Here is a 22,852-nt window from a genome sequence, read left to right as displayed (position 1 = left end):
TATGCCTTAGAACGTATACAATACAGTAAAACATGGTGGTGGTTCCGTTATGGTGTGGGGGGTGAATTATGAATAGTCATGAATAGTCATGGCTATATTGACATTCACAAACACGATTTTATGTCTAGTGTTAAAATATTAAATCTCGGGACTTGTTAGAGAATGGTCAGACCTTAATGTCATCGAGGATTTATAGGCTCATTTGAAGCAAAAACTTAAAAATAGGCGCGCGTAGTCTATTTCTCAGTTAAAAGATTCTAAAGGAAGAATGGGAAAATTTTTTTCGATGCCAAAAAGAAGAAGTTTTTGATGCAAAAGGAGGACATTCAAGCTATTAAAGATGTATAAAAATCTCACAACGTCCTCCATAATATCGAATGTTAACTTTTGCTGTAAGAAAAAAGACTGAATTTTATGATTATTTTCAATAAACATAGTTAAAATAAATGAATTATGATTTTTAAGTTTACGTTAATTAGTTTTAGAAAAAAACCTTTTTTACCTTCTTTAGTAAATTTTTTTTAACAATTTCGCGGCGTTTCAATAAAATGTTAGGTTTTATTTTAAAGATCTAGTCGTATGTAGAGTTTTGCGACTAAGTGTTTATTCAATTATCTATTTATAAAATATATCGCCACCTGAAATGCAAAAAGGAGTAACAACGAAAAAATTAAAAATCAACTTTTTGATTGATAATTGTCTACTGCATGAAAACACGTTCTTTATTAATGTTAGGACATAATTAGGGTAATCGATTATTCGACATTTTCAAAAAACCGGTTTTCAAATTCAGAAAAAACCGGTTAACTGGGGTTTCATTTTAAATAACAAAATCTATTTCAATTTGAAAAAAAAAAAAAACATTTATGTTTAAATCCTAATATATATTTTATAAAAATCTCTCTGTAAGTCTGTTTGTTCCGCAATCACGCCTAAGCGGCTGGACCGATTTTCTTCAAATTTGGAACATATTTTGGCAAAATCTTTCCAAAAAATGGGGGAAAAGGAGAAAAACTGGGGCGAAATTTGTATTGTTTGTCTTATATTTATATAGATTATTGTTTGTTCAAGGATAAAAATTTATTATTTATGTAAATGTTTAAAGTTTTAGAAATACTTAGGGCGTAATACGGGTAAAAAGAGTTTCCCAAAAAAATTTCTAGTGTAGACGGGCACTTTCTGAAACAAAAATTTCTATGTGTGGACATAAAGACCTGGTTCACACTGGGAAACTTTTGATTTTGTGTGTGAGAGAAAGAGATGGTTGCTATTTCTTTTTCTTTCTCTCACACACAAATATCAAAAATTTCCCAAAAAAAGATTCCCAGTGTGAACGAGGTCTAAGGAAACTTTAAAAGAGAATTAAGAAAAAGTTTCTCAACTAAAGTTTATGTGTTTGTTAATTAATTAGGAAAAACAAAAAAGTTTAATAAAAGGTGTGTCACTCCAGTTCATAAACTCCAAACTCGATTTTTTAACAACAATAATTTTCATTTTATTTAGTTATTTGTCTCTCCTGTAAAATTTTTAAAAGTGTTGTTACGCCCTTTTGCATTTCAGGTGACAATATGTATGTATATCTATTTATTTAAATATTTTATAAGTAAAAGGTTAATTTAAAATTATTTAAGAAATTTCGATTTTGTTATAAAAGTCTTTTTGTTATTTTAAATTTGACTATCTCTTTTTAATTCACTCCAGACGGGAGTACTCTATCATTGTGAAAGTAGCTTTAAGCTATGGAACCCTAGGTTCGGTACCTAGTCTTTAAAAAACGACAAATTTTAGCTTTTCTGTGAATATTTAATATCTAATGGCAAAATTAATTAAACGAGATTGAAATGTGCTAAATTTAGCCATGAAATAGTTAAATTGGTAACATTGGAAGGTAGGAACAATTAACACTAAATATACTTACTAGCATTTGGAGTGTTGTCATAAGGATAACTTGCTACTAAAGCACCACCGTGCAAACTGCCGCTTAAAACAAATTGTATTTTAGAAATCCAATCTTTCACAGCATCTGTTTCCGGTTGTCCTCTTTTATTATTTTGTTTAAAATAATCAGGAAAATTGCGATTCAAATCAAAACCTCTGGCATTATATCTGTATTAAAAAATGAAAACCGAAAATAATAATAATTATACAAACTTCAACTATATTTTAGTATTTCTATGTGAAGTAGCACATATCGTCACCCAAAAGCACAAACACCCCTTACTAAAAAAAATTAAATATCGGCCTTTTCCTTGATTCTGACCCAAATTAGCGATTTTATTAAAAACTAGCTAAACCAAGTGTGCTTCGCTACCCTGATAGTAATGGAATAAAATACATATCATTATTGTAAATATATATATATGTATATGTGCAATATCAAAAGATTTTAGTCTCAATATTACAGGCAATCAAAAACAGTTGAAGAACGAAAAAGTATAGATTTTCATTAAATCAGGGTGATGCAGAAATTCCTCAATATTATAGAAAAACGAGTAAGAATATTATGGACGATATGATACCATACACCAGTGATTATGTCAGAAATTTGAATATTGTATTCAGTGTTGCCACTTTGGTTATTATTAACCAAAATTGGTTATTTTTATTTTCCATGTGTACATGTGAATTATTTTTTCGTTTTGGTTATTTTTTGCAAACAATTGAACTAAATGCTGTTTGCTTTTATTCTAAAAATAAAATTAAAAAAACTTCTTTTATCTCTAGTTTTAAATCATCTATGTAAATATACATATCGTGCTGTTTTGAATTTTGGTAATATGTGGAATTTTTTTTTTTTACTATTCGAAATTTTTTTATTACTGCAATTTGAACATCTACTGGTTATACTTATGATGTGCACAAAGGTATTTTTCGATATCTTAATTGGTTAGGATTTAGCAAAAGTACCTATGAGTTTTCCACATATTAAATGAGTTGATTTAAATCATAACAACACCGTAATATTATTTTATTTACACTAGTCAATCTAACACCGTGAATAATGAATCCTCTCTCTACTTTTGGTGCATCCATGAACTTAAAATCACTTCTTGGGTCGATTCAAACTCGTCCGTCCTTCCTTTAATATTTCTATAGGAACTTTTTATGTAAAGAACTCGCGATACTTATATGAAAAAACGAAGTAGGCTGTATTTCGCATTTCGATTTTAATGGAATTTGGTGGGAATAGTCTACGTACTTAGTAGACTTGTATCACAATATCTTTAAAGTATCAATCAACTGATATTTTTAAGTAACATAGCTAAGGAAAATGATATTGTATTGTATACAAAAGTTGTAATAACATCTAAACTCGTACGACGAACAATAATCGCGATATATGCAAAGATTTGATACTCATGACCTTTGACTTCTACTATCTCACCATGACTTTTAGTTCTTTATTTACATTTTCTAGATGATGTTGTACACTAGTTTTTATTTTACCGTCTTGAATTCTAAATTTTGGTCAATTTGTCGGATAATTTGGATAGATTACGTTTACAAATATTGCTGAAGTTATGAATGTAATGCTAACAGGTATTATAATTTAAACCCAAATTTCGAACGAACTCTCCAAATCTGTACATAAAATGGGAAGAATTTTATAATTTAAAATTGTTTTCCAAAAAGTCATATGTGGAGTATTTTTGAATTGCGCTAAAACGCGTTAAAAACTCAGTTATTTTTTAAAATAAATATTAATTACATTTGATAACGAATCCGCGAAGAGACATATATTTATTGTTGAAAACACGATAGAGTCGAAAAGAAACAAGATAGAAAACTGAAATATTTTGCCAAAATATTTTTAATTGACCCAGTTTGATTGGTATTGAAAATGCGAAATATCGGTCAACGATTTCACTTAGCCCCCATATTATGCCCTATTCAGAAAATTACTATATTGCTTAAAAAAGCAGCGATAGCGATGAAATTCAATATAAAAAGTTTTATTGGAAATGTATTTGTCAAAGTTTATGAGGATCGGTACATAATTGACTCTATCCCTCATAAAGAGTCTCCTCAGAAAATTGCTTTAAAGCTCAATATAGCAACAATATTCAACATAATCAAGTTTTAAAGGAACTAAAATATCTCTGTCAGATTTTATGAGAATTGGTCCATAATTGACCGTACAGAAAATTACATTAACGCTCATAACTGTCTTCATAATACCAGTTTAGCGACGAAATTTAACATAGTTACAAGTTCCACTTCAGAAAATGAATTTGTTATTTTAATGTCCAAATGTAAACATGAAAAAAATAAAAATAATTTTGTTTACTTTTTTCTTAATTTGGTTATTTTTTATTCAAATTTTGGTTAGAAAAAAATTTTGTTGTGGCAACACTGATTGTATTTAATAATAATGTGTTTAATAAAGTATTTAAGGTAGAATTACCCAAGCGCAACGTACTATAACTGTAAGAAAACGTGTCAGCTGATCGTTTTTGATTAAGAAAAGACAATGAAAATGCTTACCGAAATGTAGCCGTAACGTTTCAATCTGTATAAAATAGAATTTTATAACGTTTTTACGTGACATTTGTAGAACAGTGATGGCACTTTTGTATGTAGATTAGAACTGTGGTACAAATTTCCTTTTTTCATACTTTTTTTATTTGTATGCACAAATTTGAATTTTTATATTATTATGCTTAAATTTAATAAATTGTTTACCTTTTAAATTCTTAGGATGCATATGTGATGTTAGTAATGTGTATACATAAAATTTTATAGAAAACACGTTAATAACGTATCAAACTCCAACAGATCAAAGTTAAACTGTTTAAAATACTTTCTTATTATAATTATAGAACCAGGCGTTATCTCTATTTTCTGAAAAATATATCGATATAACGTTACTTCATATTACATAAAATTTTGTAGACAACAATTTGGGTTTTCTAATGGTATAAATTTGAGAGCTCCATCTCATTAAATACAGACGTTAGTTTAGAAATGTATATTTTTAAAATCATTGATTTGTATTTAATGCAATTTATATAGCTCGATACTTTCAATTTTGCAAGTGCTAGTAGCTTTAAATTTTTCAATACTTTCAAAAAAAAGTTGAAAATAATTTTAAAAATAACAGGAAAAAAACGCTTGATGAGTTAAACGCTATTACTTATACATATATATTTTTTAATTTTGGTACTTTTTCTACTTAACCATTTTAAAGAAAGTGCCTCTCAATAACCATCACTGTTTCGAACAGCTGATTGAATATTTATGTAATTTATTTTTGCTTTTAATGTGGTTCCAAAAAGTCCCCTTTTATATGTTCTCATTTACTCCTTGGTCTACTTTTTATTTTGAAATTCAAAGTGGGCGAGGAGCCACACTCATATCTATATCTACCCAGCAAAAAATTGGGCCTTACATTTAGAACTCATTGCCATTTAATGCATTACATTTCTGCTTGCCAAATTATATTTCTGCATTACCATTTGCATTACAATGAACAATGAAAAAAATTACCATATATATAACTAGTTTCTAAAGGGAAATTAAGAATGTGTTCTTATTTTCACTATGTAATTAATTACATGCGTCTTTCTAGCTAGTTTAAAAGAGAACACATTCCAAATAACCAATTACATCATGCATGATTACTATTGAAAAAATTTCGATATATATTTCATAGATTACCACTATGATTATTTTTGACGGCAATGTAACTACTTCTTTTGCAAAAATATTTATTTAATTTTTCCATTAATTCTATATGTATCTAAATATATTCTTAAATTTATTTAGTACCAATTATATAATTTTTATTGAAATTCCTATTTACTTTATCACTTATAATAATCAAAAATTGAATCGGAATATTATCTTAAGAAGTAAAACAGATTTAAAAAGCATAACTGGTTTTAAAAAAAAAAAATATATTGTAAATTCGCTTCCCCTTGACGAAACAGGTAATGTTGATGGCAATTTGAAATAAATAGTGTTTCGTTTAACTCGATTCCTTTTTAATACAAAAAGAATTAAAACCTTAATTCGGAAATAAAATGGCATTGCTTAAGTTAATGTGTAATATTTTCTGATGTAATGCAAAGCCGAAATAATTCTGCATTTTATTTTATTTATTTTCTCCCTCACTTTCTTCCAAGCAAAAATAGAAGCTGCGGGGTAATCTAAAATAAGATGCGTTTAAATCATCTCGATTACATCTTTATATAAAATAATTCAAGTTGAAATCTAATAATATAAAATTGTTCTCTGTTATTTAATTCTTCTTTTAACAAAAACAAATTTATGCTTGTACTATGTGAGAGTATTTCTAACGGATCTTTTTGGTAAATATGTATACACATTTTTCTTGTTTTGATCAAAAACAAGCCGTTCTTTGAAGTGAGCAGATAGAAAAGTGTACAAATTAAAGTGTTTAAATTAAATAGTGAAAAAAAATAAAAAAAATAATATGTCGAGTAAGTCGCAATTTTATAAAAACATTAAAAAAGAAAAAGAAAAGTTAAAAAAACTATTTAATTTGACGGTAACAAATAGAATAGAAGGAAGTGGTAGTAATGAAGTTTTAAATAGTAATTTTAGTGTGTCAGAAAAAAAAACTAAATTAAACATAAAAGAAAAACTTAAGTTATGGCGATTCTTCTTTTAAAGGAAAACCATTTTTAAATCCAAAAAATTTTTTTCATTATCCAATAAATTCTTTAGAAATAGGAATTTGTCTAGTAAGTTTAAATGAATTGGGTGCAGAAGAAACATATAATATTTCAAATATTTCTTCAAAACTTGTAGGATTGCCTTTCGAAAACAAACTTGTGTTAATTCCTTTACTGCACACCTTTACATGAAATTTAAACAAAATTAATATTTTCTTTTTCACAGCTAAAAACAAATCTAAGCCACAAAAACAAGGGGATGAATTAGAAATGTTTGTAGAATTAAAAAGTAAGTATTAAAATCATGTTATGTAAATGAAATGAAAAATAATTTTTTAATTATCTTATTGTCTCCTTCAGATATGATACAACAGCAAAATGAGCAAAATACCAAAATATTGGAATTACTACAACAACAGAATACGATCAGTATAAACATATTTGGGGGAATTACTGAATTGAAAGGTAAATATTTACATACATATACATATAAAAATAAGTTTGTAGTTATAACATTATTTTAATAATTTCAGATATAATAATCAACCAAAACAATGTTTTAAGTGAGGTGCTTTCGAAACAAATAGTGGCTCTTAACTCGTCATTTAAGTCCCACTTTGAAGAACCAAAATTTACTACAATTTTCCCATTATCATCTGACGATGAATTAAACAATTTTGAGAAAATGATAAATTCAGAGAATAAAAGTGAAATTGTGAGTCCCTATTTACTTACCCACATATGTATATATTTATTTATTTTTTATTTCTATAGGTATCTTCAGTAAAGCGAGTCTTGGGTACCAAAGGGCTACAAAAAGGAATATCAAACATATTTTCAAAGGATATAATCATAAATTATAATGTTCGGGGTATACAAGGCAAAAAGCGGCTATTGGATTTTAAAAAGGTTATCAATATTTTATTTCGTAAGTAGTTTTACGGTAATATTTTACTAGTTTAATTAATTATATGTTTTGAAATATTTATTCTTTTCTAGTGGCAACGTCATCCGAAGGTGGTACTGAGATAGAATTTTATGGGGAACTTCGCAAAGCCTTTAAAGCAGCGAAAAATAAACATTTTAAATTTGAATGCTTAAAACGTAAAAAACTCGACAATGAAACAGATTCTTCAAATTAACTTTAGCATACGACGACTTTTAATTTATTTCATAAAAACTTCCTCATTTTATTGATGTTATATTTAATTATATAATTATATTAATTATATAAAAACTACATTTCTATTTCTGAACATTTATATATGTAAATATCGTTAATGTTTTCTTTTTTACAATGAATTAAATAAAATATTTGTTTTTTAATTATCAAAATAATTAATTATTATTTTTAAGCGGGAAGTAGTTCTATTTGATAAAAAAACTAATTATTAAAATTTATTTAGAAGTAATTCTTCTTACTCAGAAAGGAATCAATTATATATTTTATTAAAATAACTAGTTCTTGAAAATAAAAATAAAACTAATTCTACACAAGGTATCCAGAACTGGTTCTTATAATGCCGATAACAATCAATTCTTTTTTTATTAAAATAACTAGTTCTTGAAAATAAAAATAAAACTATTTCTATAAAAAGCAGCTAGAATCCCTTATACATGTCAAAATTATAATCGGTTCCTATAAACACCTTACTTTAGTCTCATGCCTTGTAAAAAGAATCGATTAGGTAATGCAAATGGTAACCAATTCTTTAAAAATGCTTAATTGCTTTACTCGATTACTTTTTGGAAAATTTTTTGCTGGGTATCTATCTTCTATATATGTAAAAATGAATGTGTGTTTGTTTGTATGTTTATCTGTTTGCATGTTTGAACGTTATAGACTACTAAACGGCTGAACCGATTTTCTTCAAATTTTCACTGCTTATTCCTGTATGTCTGGAATAGGTAATAGGCTAATTTTTATTTCGAAATTCAAAGTGGGCGAGGAGCCACGCTCATATTAAGTAAATATTAAACCTGTATATTTGAGATAATATAACAGTTAGAGTCATTGGCCACTTTAGTGCCAATATGATTATTTAGGACATTATCTTGGAAACTGTTACAGTTAGAATCTTAAAATTTTGTACGAATAACTTCAACATCCATTTAAACATTTTGGGTAATAAATTGACTATCCATGAGGGGAGCGGCACCTCCCATATTAATTAAATACAAAAATTCGTTTATCTGGGAAATTAATGGAACTAAATTCTTCAAAATTTTCATGAAATAATTAAATATTCATCTGAACATTTTGGAGGAAAAAAAGCGGACTTTAATCTGGGGGGCTTAAAGCCCCCTTATGAATTAAATAGAAAAATTCGTATATCCGAGAAACTATTAGAGCTAGAATCTTAAAGTTTTACTTGAAGAATATTGACATTCATCTGAATATTTAGAGTATAACGGGCGGACTTTCAATGGGGAACTTTGCACCTCTCATATGAATTAAATATAAAATTTAGTTTATCTGGGAAACTAATAGAACTTGATTCTTAAAATTTTGCACAAATTACTTTAATATTCATCTGAATATTTTGGAGGAAAAAATGCGGACTTTCATCTGGGGAGCTTGAAGGCCCCACATGAATCAAATAGAAACAAGTAAGAAAGTATAGTCGGGCGTGGCCGACCATATGATACCCTACACCAGTTATGAATATTAAATGTGATTTATTTTTCATAATAAAGCATTTATCTTCAATATTCCCTTGTTCCATTTAAGCAATTTATGGATGAAAAACTAATTTTCTGAAAGAAGCTTTATGTGGGGGCTAGGGGCAAATATGGACCAAGCCCGATAACATTTTGTGAATATATTTATATTTTCATAATATTTTATTGTGCTGAATTTCATCGCGATATTTGTGTTTATAAGTTAATTTGGGACATTCAAGTAATTTCCTGAAGGGGACTTTGTATGGGAGCTAGGGTCAAATGGGGCCCGATCTTTATGAAATTTGGCAGGGTCATCAAGACTTCTATAAAACTTAGTTGTGCCGTATTTTATCGATATATCTGTATATTTAACATAATTATGAGCTCAGAAGCCCTTTTCGGGGGGTTCTGTTCTATGCGTGCTAGGTGAAATAATGGACCGATTTTAACCATTTTCAATAGGCGTGCGTGCCAAATTTCATCCAATTATCTTGAAAATTGCGACCTGTACCTTGCGCACAAGGACAGCCAGCCAGACGGACGGACGGACGGACATAGCTTAATCGACTCAGAAAACGATTCTAAGCCGATTGGTATACTTTAAGGTAGGACGAATATTTTTTTTGTATGTTACAAACATCAGCACAAATCCAATATACCCTCCCCACTAAAGTGGTGTAGGGTATAAAAATCGTATATCTGAGAAACTATTAGAGCTAGAATCTTCAAATTTTACATGAAGAACTTTGATATTCATTTGAACATTTAGAGAATAACGGGCGGACTTTCAATGGGTGTCTTGGCACAACATATATGAATTAAATATAAAATTTCTTGGAAACTCTTATATTATTAAAATTTTTCATAGATACATAGATAGAAATTAGCGACAGATAGAAATTGGCGAACTTGCAATAATTTGCTTGACATCTCTCATATGTAACATATTATAAATCTGGAAAATTGTTGTATTTAGAATCTGCCAAATTGTTAAGTGGTTTTTTTATTTATGCATGTTGCTTTTAGGTTAGCAAAGCACACTGGATATAGCTAGTAAACTAATAAAGCAAAAACAATGTTTTATGAAAAAAAAAAAAATACCAAAAATAGGTACAAATTTCATCCCTTAAACGTCCGAATATCCAAAAAGTACTAAATTCATAGTTTTATTTTTCGTTAAGTTATGAAGGAGTCAAAAATATTTTTTTAATGTTCACTGGTTTAAAAGATACTGTTTTTGAATATTTTCTAGTTGAGGAGATATGAGGTTACCGAATTTACCCGTTTTTATCCTTTTGTACCCCCTAAACATTCGAATTTCCGTTGATGAATCAGTCAGTCAGCCAGTTACGATAGAATTTTATACCTTTTTGCAAAATAGACGTAAGCGACATGATTTTCGATTTTCGTTTTTTATAGAAATCGATAATTTAGGTCTACAAGCATCATCACTGAAAATTTCGTAGCTATAGATCCATCAGTTTCAACTTTAAAAGAAAAAGAAAAAAGACGTATGTAAGTACATACACATTTATTTTCTGTTTATGAATTTTGTAATAGCAAGGTGTCGGTTACGTCTAAATTTTCTTTTAAAATATATTTAATTTATAGAAAAATTTTGAACAAATTAACGTATTAAATTTGTTTGTGAATGAAATGCCACATATCTGAGTATAATTGTTATATATATATATATATATATATATATATATATATATATATATATATATATATATATATATATATATATATATATATATATATATATATATATATATATATATACCTATATATGGACTCTTAATGAATCGATACAACCAGAATTTACTTATTTATTCGATATATGGCGAATTGTACTACCATGTATATATATTAATATGGACATCTGTGTGATTTTCAGAATACGGCCTTTAACGGGGGATTTGGTCAATTGTGGACCGAGGTCTATAGAATTTAACCGAATGATTGGTTTCGAAAACATCTCATTTTTGTAGAATGTTATCATACTTTCATAATTTTTGAAAGATTTATTAACTGTAAACTTAATTTTTGTATGAGGGGCATATGAACCCATCCTAAAACATCATCAAATTTCGTTGCTATACTGATATTTTTATGTCAGCTATGGTGATAAAGTAATTTTCTTAAATGATCCATATATGGAGGATAGGGTCAAATATTGCCTGACAACTGTCATACTTCCCAACATAATTTACAGGTATATAAAACTGACTTCTGCGAATTTTTATAGCAATTGCTACATAAACAATATATTTATTAATGGTTTAACTATATTCTGGGGCCAACTGTACTATAGTTCAAACAAATCAAATTTAAAGATTTTAAGAATGAAATTTATTAAAGTTAGATGAATGATTTGTTTTCTTATTAAAATTATAAAATTGACAACCAATTCCTGTTCTCTATGTATTTTGAAAATAATTAAAGATTTAATTAAATATTTTTACTTTAAAAGATATGTATATATTTTTTTTAAACTTGTACACATAACATGTAATTTTAAATTATTATTAAAAGTATCAGAATAACGAATATTTTGCCACAAAATTAACATAACAATTACACATTTTCTTATTTTTATTGCAATTTTTATATCTAATATTTAATTCATCATTTAAATTTAAAAATGATAAAAGCAGTTAATTGTAAATAAGCTGGGATATGTTAACTGCAAAAGAAATTTCATCAAAATTTCTCTTTCGCTGAAAACGCGATGTTTCTTGTGTTACAAGACAATTCGACGAAGCACACCTAAACCACTAATTAAAATTGGTAACACTTAACATTAATCGGTAGCTGACAATGATGCATTAAATGCATTGAAAAAAGTTCGGCTATGTGTATTAAATTTATTTCCGAACTTTATATAGATTTTCATTTTAACGGTTTTTATATGTATTATATACTCATTTAAATTCAGAAATGGAAGCAGAAGATAATTATAAACAAGCAGTTATTGGCTAACCACAAAAATATTTGCATAAAAGTTTCTCTTGTGCAGAAAACGCAGTGTTTTTCTTTTAAGAAAAAATAGTGAAGCACACTCTTTCCGCTAATTAAAATTAATACAGTACTTTTCGCTTATAGTCACAACCCTTAATTGCACACAAATTGAGGACTATATCGCTAAATTGATTATAAACAAAATTTTTTGTATATGCCACAATGATCTTATAAAGAAAATCTTATATGTATATTAATTTTTTGTGAAAAAAAAAAAAATTAAAATTCATGTTTAGGTATTAAAGAAATTACATTAAACATACATATATTGTTTACATTCTTCAAAAAATCAATAATTTTAGTATGTTTTAGCTAGAGGATTTGAATTTAAAATTTCTTTAATCGAATATCGTTTTTCTTTAACAAAAACTTCTTCATTTGGACCGTTACTAGTTAATTTACGATAAATTTTTTTGTAGTAGTGGATAGTGAAAAGTGCTTATATCAAAAATGGACTATAATGTAATATTTTTATATGAAATTGATCGATAGAGACATTTAAATCTAATAAAATTGACAATGTCACTAATGTGATTATAACAATGATGACTATAAACGAAAATAACTGTAAAATTTTATTCGTTTAGGTTGCTATTAATGAGGTCTATAGCAAAATCTATAAGCCGTTCGAAAAAATACAAACTGGATTTAATGCAATTTTTAAAAAAATGCATTCGAATATACGCATAAACAAATTAAAACCTCATAATTTTTAATCTACCAAACATAAATGCATAATTTTTTAGTTAATGATTGTAAATGAATGTATTAATTCATCATGTTAAATAGTTTATAAAAAACTGTGTACTTAGTTTTATTATAATATTTTTTGAAGAGGTTGGAAAAAACTCTTAAAAAGCGAATTTATCCACGAATATTTAAAATATTTGGGTTAAATTTATTTGTATTTTGGGTCTTTCGTTGTGGGTTATTTCGAGTTTCAGGTAAAAACGTAATTTTGGGAATTTTTTAAACTGTTAACTTTAAACCGCTATAACTTTGGCGGGTTTTGCTAAAAATTATTCACGAGAAGATAATTGTACTTCTGAGATGTTAGACAATGCCCAAACAAAATATCGGTGATGTGCTCTTAACAAAAAATTCATAATTTTTTTTAACCCCAAAATCTAAATTAAAAAGAGAATTATAAAAAGATATACACCAAAAAATATTTTTTTTCAACGTTGTTTATATCATAAAAATTTGTCTTGGCAAAAAAGACGTAAGCGACAAAAAAATCGGATATAGCGTAAATATAAAATCAAAATTAAGCAAAATTAAGCCTAACAAATTTATAACTACAACAAATTTGGTTGAATGATATACAAAATTAGAGGGCTCCACAAAAATTAATTTTGCAAAACTAATTATATTAAGCAAAATAAAATTATGCTGATAGGATAACGTTAACAGGTGAAGCAACGGCACTGAAGTTTTAAGAAGTTTTTAAAAATTAGATTTCAGCCGATTTTTTAAAGTTTTTGCTCTTATCGCGAATTTAATTTTTAAACTTAAATTTTAGATTCATTCGTGAGCGAATTGTATTCGATTTACTATCCGTACCCTGCCTACAAAAAAAATTTTCTAGTTGTCATTGATTTATTGAAGTTATTTTAATATAGACAGGTTAAACTAATCAATATAAATTATTTATGAAATAAGTATTACGTACTTAGACGAGCGTATAAACTGATAACTTAAAAAAATAAATGTACAATTTTTTTATTCTCATACCTCCCTTGACCTCCATCACAAGTACCTTCCTTTGAAACTGCAAAACCGTCAGGATTCATTGAGGGAAATATATGAATTCGAGTATTGTCAAGCAACCATTTCACATATTGATCAGTTTCATAACTTGTTACTAAATATTGAATTAAATGTAGCAGTAATTCGCGACCGACAGGCTCGTTGCCATGAATATTACCCACGTATTTCACATCAGGCTTACCAACCATGTGCTCGTAAGGAGATGATGAAACAACTAATACCCAAAGATCTTTGCCTTGTATGGATTTGCCAATTGAATATAATGCTGTTAAATTAGGATAACGAGCGCTAGTTGATCTGCAAGAATAAATAAATATAAATAATAGAAGCTTTTTACATGTTATTTTTAGTATTAACCTTAAAAATCTAGTTAGCTCCTCATGATTATGATAAACGAAATCCAAGTATTGTGCATCTGGTATATAAGCTCGAGGTTCAGATAATGTTGCTTTTAATTCCATCGTATTTATTGGGCTAATTGCTTCACTCTGAGCACTCGATTTATAACAGGTATATAATACCAGGAATGATACGATTGTCGTCCGCCGGAACATTTTGCTTTATTATATGATTTATGGTCTTTATTAAACTAAAAATAAAATGAAATTAATAATTAATTCTTTAAAATCTAATTACTTATGTATTATATATTTATATATATATTTATTTATTTTTCTGTCGTGTGCGTCATCATAACATAACAGGGCATCAAATTTTGGTACAAAACAATTTTAATAAATTGTTGTCTTGGGCAGGCCTTTAATACATTGATTTATGCAATATGCGTAGTGTCTAAGGTTATAACTTTTAAAAATCACCTTGAAGTGCTTTATACAAAACTAGTAGATTTCAAGCCAGTGGCACATTGCATAATGATTTTAATTTTTATTCCTTTCACTTTCGTGAGAAAGGTTTAAGTTTGTTATTCAGTATATAAATCATAAATAACATATTAGGACCTTAAAAGATACATATACAATTTCATAAATTCAAAAAACAAAAATTAAAATAAAAGAACTTCTGAAAACAAAATTTCAAATCACTACTCCTCCAGTGACAACGTCAGGTATTTATTCGTACGGTTCTACCAGATCGAAGTACTCGATGTTGTAATTCTTCCCCGTTTTTTGAAATAACAGCGGGTTTCAATCGATCTACAGATATTGCCTTATGTTTACTATTAACATCAACCACAAATGTTTTTCGGTTTTTGATATAACAGGGAATGGTTTTTTATAAGGAGGTTGGAGAGATGGACGAACTCCATCATATCGTATAAACACGAAATCATATTGTTGTAACATTTTCGCTACTCTTTCGGGCTTGACCATGTCTTGCAATCTTTTTGGCTTTAATGTTATCCATGTCTTCTTTAAGTTGTTTAATCCATTCATTGTTAAAGTTCCTTATTTTGAAATCTATTAAAAGTTCACCTGGTAATGTAAGTTCCTTGCCATATACTGATACAGCGGGGGAAATATTTCGATCATGGTTAATCGAAGACTTTAGACCCAACATAATTATTGGCAAAATATCTGACAAACGATGCCTTTTCATATCTCTGTTTACATGCTAAAACCAATTGCTTATGGTCAATATAGATGCAGAACTGATGCCCTTCAATGAAGTTTTGGAAATGTTTGAGTCCAAAGTAATCTGCTAGTAGTTCGCGATCATATGCACGTCGGTAAAAATTCAAAGTTCCTAGAATTCGGCTTAAGTCGTTTTGGGTAAATAGATTCCAGATGCCAGGATTTGGTTTCAGCCCCTCTTGAGTAATAAAATATCGCAAAAATTTTAAAGCAGGTTTACCAAATTCGCATTTATCACAATTTATTGTCACTTCATACTCTCGTAGTCTGTTGATAATTTGCCGTAAGTGGTCCGCAGGCTCTTCATAATCTTTTGATGCTACCAAAATATCATCAATATATGAAAAACCACGTAAAACTTTGTTAATGAACCGCTGGAACGTTTGTGCGGCATTACAAAGAACGAATGTCATTCGAGTAAACTCAAATAACCCAAATGGAGTTATAATGGCCGTTTTAGGAATGTCGCTTTCTTCAACTGGTATTTGAAAATATGCTTTAACCAAGTCGATTTTAGAAAATATTTTCTTACCGGCAAGCATATATGCGAAATCTTGAACATGGTGGGCGACATTTTGTAGCTCTAGATCCAACAAAATGATTTTTCAGAAGGAGAGCGAGTTCGATTTCTTGACAAATTTCTCGAAGCGGCTACGATTTCCTATTGAAAGTGCATCTAATTTGGAAAATATATCTTGAATTGTATTTTTAAGGTTAGAAAATATTTCATCATTATCTGCAGAAACTGCGCTGACTGATGTTGCCGAATCATACTGGTCATGGATATTATCGGCTATTAAACATAGTTTTACCTTTGTCGTAGATGGAAGACGTTGAATCCATAATGTCTTGAGCAATTCTTCAGAAACTTTGCCAGAAGTCAACGCACGCATTTCACTTAGAAGTGTGGATGTTTTTTTTACCGCCAACACTTACGTTTTCCAGAAGTGGACGAAAACTTTTCTCTTCCGATTCAATAAATTCATTTAATATGGAACATTTAAAAGTTTTATATTTGTTTTCTGCCGGGGGCGCTTCCACAATATGACTAACATGGTTTAGGATGTTGCTCTGGGTCGATCCAACCAATGTGTGGTATTTTGTTGTATCTGCAGTAATTCCGGAAGTTACAAATTAGGATTACAGCTGGCGAAACCATAGCTTGGTATTTTGACGCCAAAAACGAGGTACACGTACAGTAACTCGGAATACTTCGGAGGGAATTAGAGATGAGGCAGATCCAAAATCTTCTGAAGTGGACATTTTTTAAATCATGTCGGCACAAGTGTCTGGGGTATTCAAATGATCAATCGTTGATCGATTAATTGATAAATTTTGTTAGAATAAATGCCAAATTTAAAATAAACCCAATAATTTCTATGAATTAACGGATTAACCCTTTCACGCACAAAACTAAACGGCTGGATTTTTTGTAAATATGAGTTCACTACACACTTTATTTTGACTATATTGATAATTTTTGATGAAAAATTTAAAAGTGTTTTCCGCAGAGCCATCAAATTCTATAAAAAGAACTTAGTTTTCTATCGAAATAACCATTTACTTTAGCTGTGAACTCAAAATTACGCTCTACATTGAGAAAAATTAACCGGACACCGGTTGCTTTCATAAAAGCATAAATCCTAAAGTATGTAAGTCATTTTCAGAAAAATTATCAAAATAAAATTCACATCTACACACCTCTAGATTTAAGCCTTAATGCCTTCTGGAAAAAAATCAGGCGATAGGACTACGAAAATTTTGGTAAATATTATAATAAAACCATTAAATATATTGGTATTAACTTAAATTGGGTAACGTAAACCAAATTTGTAAGATTCGAAACTTCAGTTTCAAAATCTTAACAATTTTGTTAAGCAAATTTTAGAAATTTTGAGAAAATCTCCATGTAAATTATGGACAACAAAAAAGGGAATAAAATAGTCGTAAAAATTTGCTGGATATTTCTTACAGATTAGCTGTATCTGTGATTTGAATTTTGAGAATTTCGGAGAAACAAATTTTTCGTAAAATTTTCAAAAAATATGCATATTGTACAAAACATTTTCAGAATATAAAATTTCAAACAATAATGTTTACCCATAAAATGTGAAGGTCAAAAACAAGCTATGCAATATCGGGAAATTTTCTTGAAACCATAGTGAAATATTATTTTGTTTTCAACCGATTTAAATGAAACTTAGGAAAAATATATAATGAGGACCCTTATTTATGATGACATCAACAAAATTGAAATTAATCGTTAAATGTAAAAAATGTATAATATATGAACAAAATATTCAATAACATTTTGCGATAAAAATGTAGTGTTTTAGGTAGTGTTTTTTACGGGAATTCCACAGAATTTTTAATCCCGAATTCCCGGTAATTATTTTCCTTATAATTAAGTGAAATTTTTGTCAAAAAATTTTGTTCACAATAGATATACTGTTTTGAAATGTTTAATTCCGAACTTATATATTAAAAGGTGCTTTTTAAGCTATTTATTGCTGAAAAACTGATTTTTTAGAATTTGACGTTTTTTTGTGAGATACTAATATATTTGATATAATTACACGGTGTGACAAAATTACAAAAAATCAATACACTCATCGCGAGACCTAGTGAAGTTGGTAGGTCTAGTAGAGTAGACTACAGTACCATTTTAAGAATCTTCAATATACACTAAAAATCGGAAGATATTGAAAAAAAACGCTTTTTGTTGACTAGACAGACCAAAAAAATTATATCTCAAAATTTTCTTAACCGATTTAATATTTTTCAACTGTTTTGAAAAGAGTTTCCTTTGTCCTTTTTAAAAAGTATACACACTTTTATATTCTTTACGGAAATGTGTAATATATTTAGATGTGAATACAAATTTCTTTCGGAATGAAACCACTTTCAGTTTATAAAGTGGAATTGAAATTTGTATGTAATTAAAGTTTTTTCGTAAAGTTTCAATAAAAAGAACTATACTACAATACTATTCTGGTTTTGGCAAGCTAAACAGAATAAATTTTAAATAAAATCAATATAATTTTAATTTTTTCTGAACTAACTACATATTTCGGAATTTGGAGAAGCTAAAACAAAATCAATCGGAATAATACGGAATTGAAACCATTTCGATCGAAATGTGTGACCGACCTGAATGGATCCCTATCAACCATTTAAAGTGTAGTTTGATTGCAAGGCTTATATGAACGGACAATATTTCTATTAATTACAAATATCAGCAAACTATAATTCGCTTAAGAACTAGATTGACAGATGATCAACTTGCATCATATGTTGAGGGTTTTGTAAGGTAAATCACACCTCGATAGCGCAATACCACAGCAATTTTTGAACAAAAACCTTTTTACCGGTATCAAAATTAATACTTCGTGCCCCTTTATGATTCTTGATGTTAGTCCAGCGGATCTTTATCTCCTTGCGTAACAATAATTAAGCCGGAGTCTCACCGGCAGTACGATGTTTTGTTGTTCTATAATTAAACAAAAATGTGTTTATAATCTCAACTAGATTTTCACCTTCTCGTAAATTGGTCAAAAATACTATTTTTAAAAGTTTTAACACAATTTTCGGCTTGGCCATTTGAAGCCGGATGGTCCGGAGCCGTCAAAATAAGTTTAATATTGTTCGCCTTTATAAAAACCTAAAACTCTTCCACAGTATCACTTACTAAAATATCTGCTTTTTGTATTAAATATTTCAACCCATAATTAAAAGAAAATTAAAAGCTTTAATAGGACCTGCAATATCAATATGGAGCCGAGACCAAGGAGAATCCGTAGCCTCCACGGCATTAATGGACTTTTCTCAGGACTTGGTTGGCTCATCTTACACGGTCTACATACGACCGAGATAGAGATTTTGGTGTTCGCAATCCCAAAATGCGAATAATGCAATTGTCGCAAAACTTTATCACGTAACTTTACTGGAACCACCACAAATTATAAATTCAGCATCACCACAAACGCTTCAATCTTCGACACATTTTTAGAGACTGGCGCATCTAGTACTGATGAAATACGATCTTTATTCATACTTAAACCGAAACGGTCAATGTTGAAGCCTAAATAAATTACTGCTACCAGCCGCTTCTTCTTTATTTTTGTTGTTAAAAGTTTATTAAAATATAAGGTCTGTTTAATAACAAAAAGTTTTTACAAATTGTTCCTAATTTTCGTATCATATAGATACGAAAATTAGTAAAATTATAGAAAATGCTTAAATTTAAACACAATATGTTTAAAAAAATTATTAACATATTTCTTCATGAAAAGTAGACACAAAATATAGTATTTTGTGTATTTAGAAACAAGTTTATAAAATATTAAACATTTTAATAGTAAAATTCAATACATTGCATCGCACAGTGGGGTCTCCCTGAACAAAACTTGGCATCAACTAAACTACAATGTTTTGGTATAAATTATGGGTATCGATGGATAGAGGAAGTCCTCTAGATACGAATTAAAAAAGAAAAAGTTGCACTTAATGCAATTTTTTTGCATAATTTTCAAAACAAAATTTTCCAAAATTTTATTTAAGAAATATTTTTATTACATTTATAAATATCCTAATTACTTTCGCGAAAGACTAAATTTAATGCATCTTCTGGAAGATTTCTGAATTTTTTTTTTAGGGAAAGTTCTTTTTACAGTTATAAAGGGATCCGAATTAATTAATAAAAAATTGAAAATATCTTTCATATTTTGTATTCGTCTGCATTTACGGGAATTCTGTTCTCGGTTTTTTTTTTTGAATAGTTTGTTCGTGGCTTCTTGAGCTTCTTCTGACATATCTGCTACGCTTAATTTTGAATTTTGTACAACTTTGCTGCTGTGAATTAAAATTTTATGTAAAGTTGGTGACATCCAAAACCAGTTATATTTTTCTACAAACAATTTTGCGGTTTTCGTACAAAAGTCTTTAAATTCCTCAATTTTGATTTTATGTTTTCCGGAAAGAACAGCCAATATTATATAAATATTTTTAATAATGTCGACGTCTAATTTGGTAATTCGTGCAGTAATCTCATAATTTTGAAAAAATCTTCGAGCTGTGTTGCCATCGTTATAGTTTCCAGCCCCAGGTTTGGGTTTGTCTATATGAAGACCACACTCTTTTTTAAATTCCTCCTGTATTCTATTTTTATTGGCCTCCAAACTAACTTTACACTCTCCTTTTGCCAGTCGTTTTTTTGAAGCCTATATGCTAGATGCAATAAACATTCGTAACATTTGATCCACGCATGTAGAATAGAGAGTCCATACTGTGGGTAAATTTAACATTTTCTCAATATTGTTGAAATCTTTACAAATAAAACACGAGCTTTACAAATAAAACACGATTGGGTGTAATTTGTATTAGTAAGAGTGTTACATATTTTCACATCAGCCATTGTAAGATGTAGTTCGTGTTTGACAGTAAGATTTGTATTGCTAACGGTAAGGTTTGTGGTGTAAAGTAAAGATTTATAGTTTGAATTATACGAAGTTTCTACTATTTTACTTATTACTTAAATCAATTCATTTCGCATTCAATATTTAGATTTTAAATAAAATATAAATATTTTCAAAGCATAGAGTGTTAGAAAAGAGAGCGTAAATGCCGCAGAGACAAAAAGAGGCAAACATTTTTATTTTGGTGTTATTGAGAAGATTTCAGAGTATCTTTAGCATATGGTCGCTTAGAGGCCATCAGTGGCCAAATTGTACTTTTTCACTTTTAAAAATTGAAAAAAAAATAAATATCTATAAAAAATTGCATTTTAAGAAGGCGTTAATAATTAAGTCTCTGGCTGTAAAGATGATTTAAAACAACACCTTTTCATACATATCAATGGTATATTTGGTATCGAAAAAGAAAATTTTAAGAAATTTTATATTAAATGGTAGATTCGTACAAAAAATGTTATGGTATTAAATTAAATTAAAAAAATTTCTTGAAAAATATAAAATAAAAAAATAAAAACATAAACTTTGCTGCATCATCTAAAGGCCTATACAATAAAAATGGGAAAACTAATGATAGAGTTATATAGAATAAAGTCTTAGCTTTCCAGGCATATTAAATTTTTATCAAAAAACTCATTTCTAAATATTTACTTTATGCCAAGTTTACTTAAAGGAGACCCCAATGTGCATTGTATCAAAACATTTACCCCCTTATTCACAAACTTTTTATTTTATAAACGGTTTATAAATTAGATTTTGTATGGAAATTTTGTTTTATAAACCTTTTATAAAATAAAAAATTGAATGGATAAACAGACAAATTAGTTCTCAAAAGTTTAACCGTTATGTCAATACCACAAGCCACATACCCGGGTAATGTTTTTAATTTTCGAAGTGATATATCTCGAGATCTATATATCGTATCGACTTGAAATTTGGGGTATTTTTTCAGGGTAATGTTTTCTATAAAATTAGTTAGATATATGTTTTCTAACCCGATTTTCTACTATTACCTCGTACGTCAATACCCGTTTATGCTTAAATTTATAAGTCAGTTATCGGACAAAAATTAAGATTCATTGTAAATTTAGTTTTTTAGTTGAACGGATGATTTCCCCCTGGATAAATGAAAAAAAATCGCACCTTGAATATTTATGGCTTTGAACGGATGATTTTCCTCTGGATAAATAAGCAAACGCTCGATTTCCATCGCAAAATCCTTTGGCTTCTCAATGGATTCCGGCACTCTATTATACAATTCCATACGTTGTAGTGCCTCTATTATGACATCATTATTATTTATGTTGCTCAAGAACTACTGAAGCACTTCCTTATAATTCTAAGATGAACTATATAGTTTTTTCTTCATTGTTCTGCTGTTAACAACCTCAGACATTTCTAGAATTTCACATGAAACAAATAAAAATATTTTTTTTTTTACTTTTTTCTTAATTTGGTTATTTTTTATTCGAATTTTGGTTAGAGAAAAAATTTTGTTGTGGCAACACTGATAGGAAATAATTTGTATGTTCTTTTTTGGAAGTTATTCGGAAGTGATATTGTAGTATTATTGAATACAATTAATTTGACCTAAATAATATTAACATTATTAAGGTTAATAGAAATATTTAATACAAAAGCCCAAAAATAATATTTATTATCTCATAAAAATGTAAGAATAAAAAATATATCTTTA

The 22,852-nt window shown here is 28.4% G+C and overlaps 2 protein-coding genes across 8 annotated transcripts in view; one reads left to right on the top strand and one right to left on the bottom strand.

The window, feature by feature from the left end:
* Positions 1 to 7,923, top strand: part of LOC119608032 — a 50,684-nt gene extending 42,761 nt beyond the window's left edge. Inside the window, exons 1-6 of one of the 2 annotated variants that reach the window (XM_037962257.1) lie at positions 6,307 to 6,443; positions 6,865 to 6,927; positions 6,999 to 7,103; positions 7,172 to 7,353; positions 7,413 to 7,566; positions 7,638 to 7,923. In XM_037962257.1, the coding sequence (XP_037818185.1) occupies positions 6,437 to 6,443; positions 6,865 to 6,927; positions 6,999 to 7,103; positions 7,172 to 7,353; positions 7,413 to 7,566; positions 7,638 to 7,780 (654 nt within the window). In that variant the 5' untranslated portion in view covers positions 6,307 to 6,436 and the 3' untranslated portion in view covers positions 7,781 to 7,923. Of the gene's footprint in view, positions 1 to 6,306; positions 6,444 to 6,864; positions 6,928 to 6,998; positions 7,104 to 7,171; positions 7,354 to 7,412; positions 7,567 to 7,637 lie in introns of those variants that run through there. The other variant, XM_037962258.1, reaches the window with a different exon arrangement.
* Positions 1 to 22,852, bottom strand: part of LOC119608024 (carboxypeptidase M) — a 141,585-nt gene that overhangs the window by 39,044 nt on the left and 79,689 nt on the right. For 5 of the 6 annotated variants that reach the window (XR_005231781.1, XM_037962243.1, XM_037962246.1 and 2 more), the window contains exons 2-4: positions 14,454 to 14,685; positions 14,061 to 14,393; positions 1,919 to 2,106 (exon numbers count right to left, since the gene is read on the bottom strand). Coding sequence is in view for 5 of the 6 variants with exons in the window: in XM_037962243.1 (XP_037818171.1) it covers positions 1,919 to 2,106; positions 14,061 to 14,393; positions 14,454 to 14,650 (718 nt within the window). In the remaining variant the exon portion in view is untranslated. Of the gene's footprint in view, positions 1 to 1,918; positions 2,107 to 14,060; positions 14,394 to 14,453; positions 14,686 to 22,299; positions 22,447 to 22,852 lie in introns of those variants that run through there. The other variant, XM_037962244.1, reaches the window with a different exon arrangement.

The sequence above is a fragment of the Lucilia sericata genome, unplaced genomic scaffold (genome assembly GCF_015586225.1).
Source record: "Lucilia sericata isolate MDLA Ls3-8-SP2 unplaced genomic scaffold, ASM1558622v1 Contig000776F_arrow, whole genome shotgun sequence".
In the NCBI taxonomy this organism is placed as follows: domain Eukaryota; kingdom Metazoa; phylum Arthropoda; class Insecta; order Diptera; family Calliphoridae; genus Lucilia; species Lucilia sericata.
Note: the sequence above shows the minus strand (reverse complement) of the source record. Positions and strands in the feature narration are given on the sequence as shown.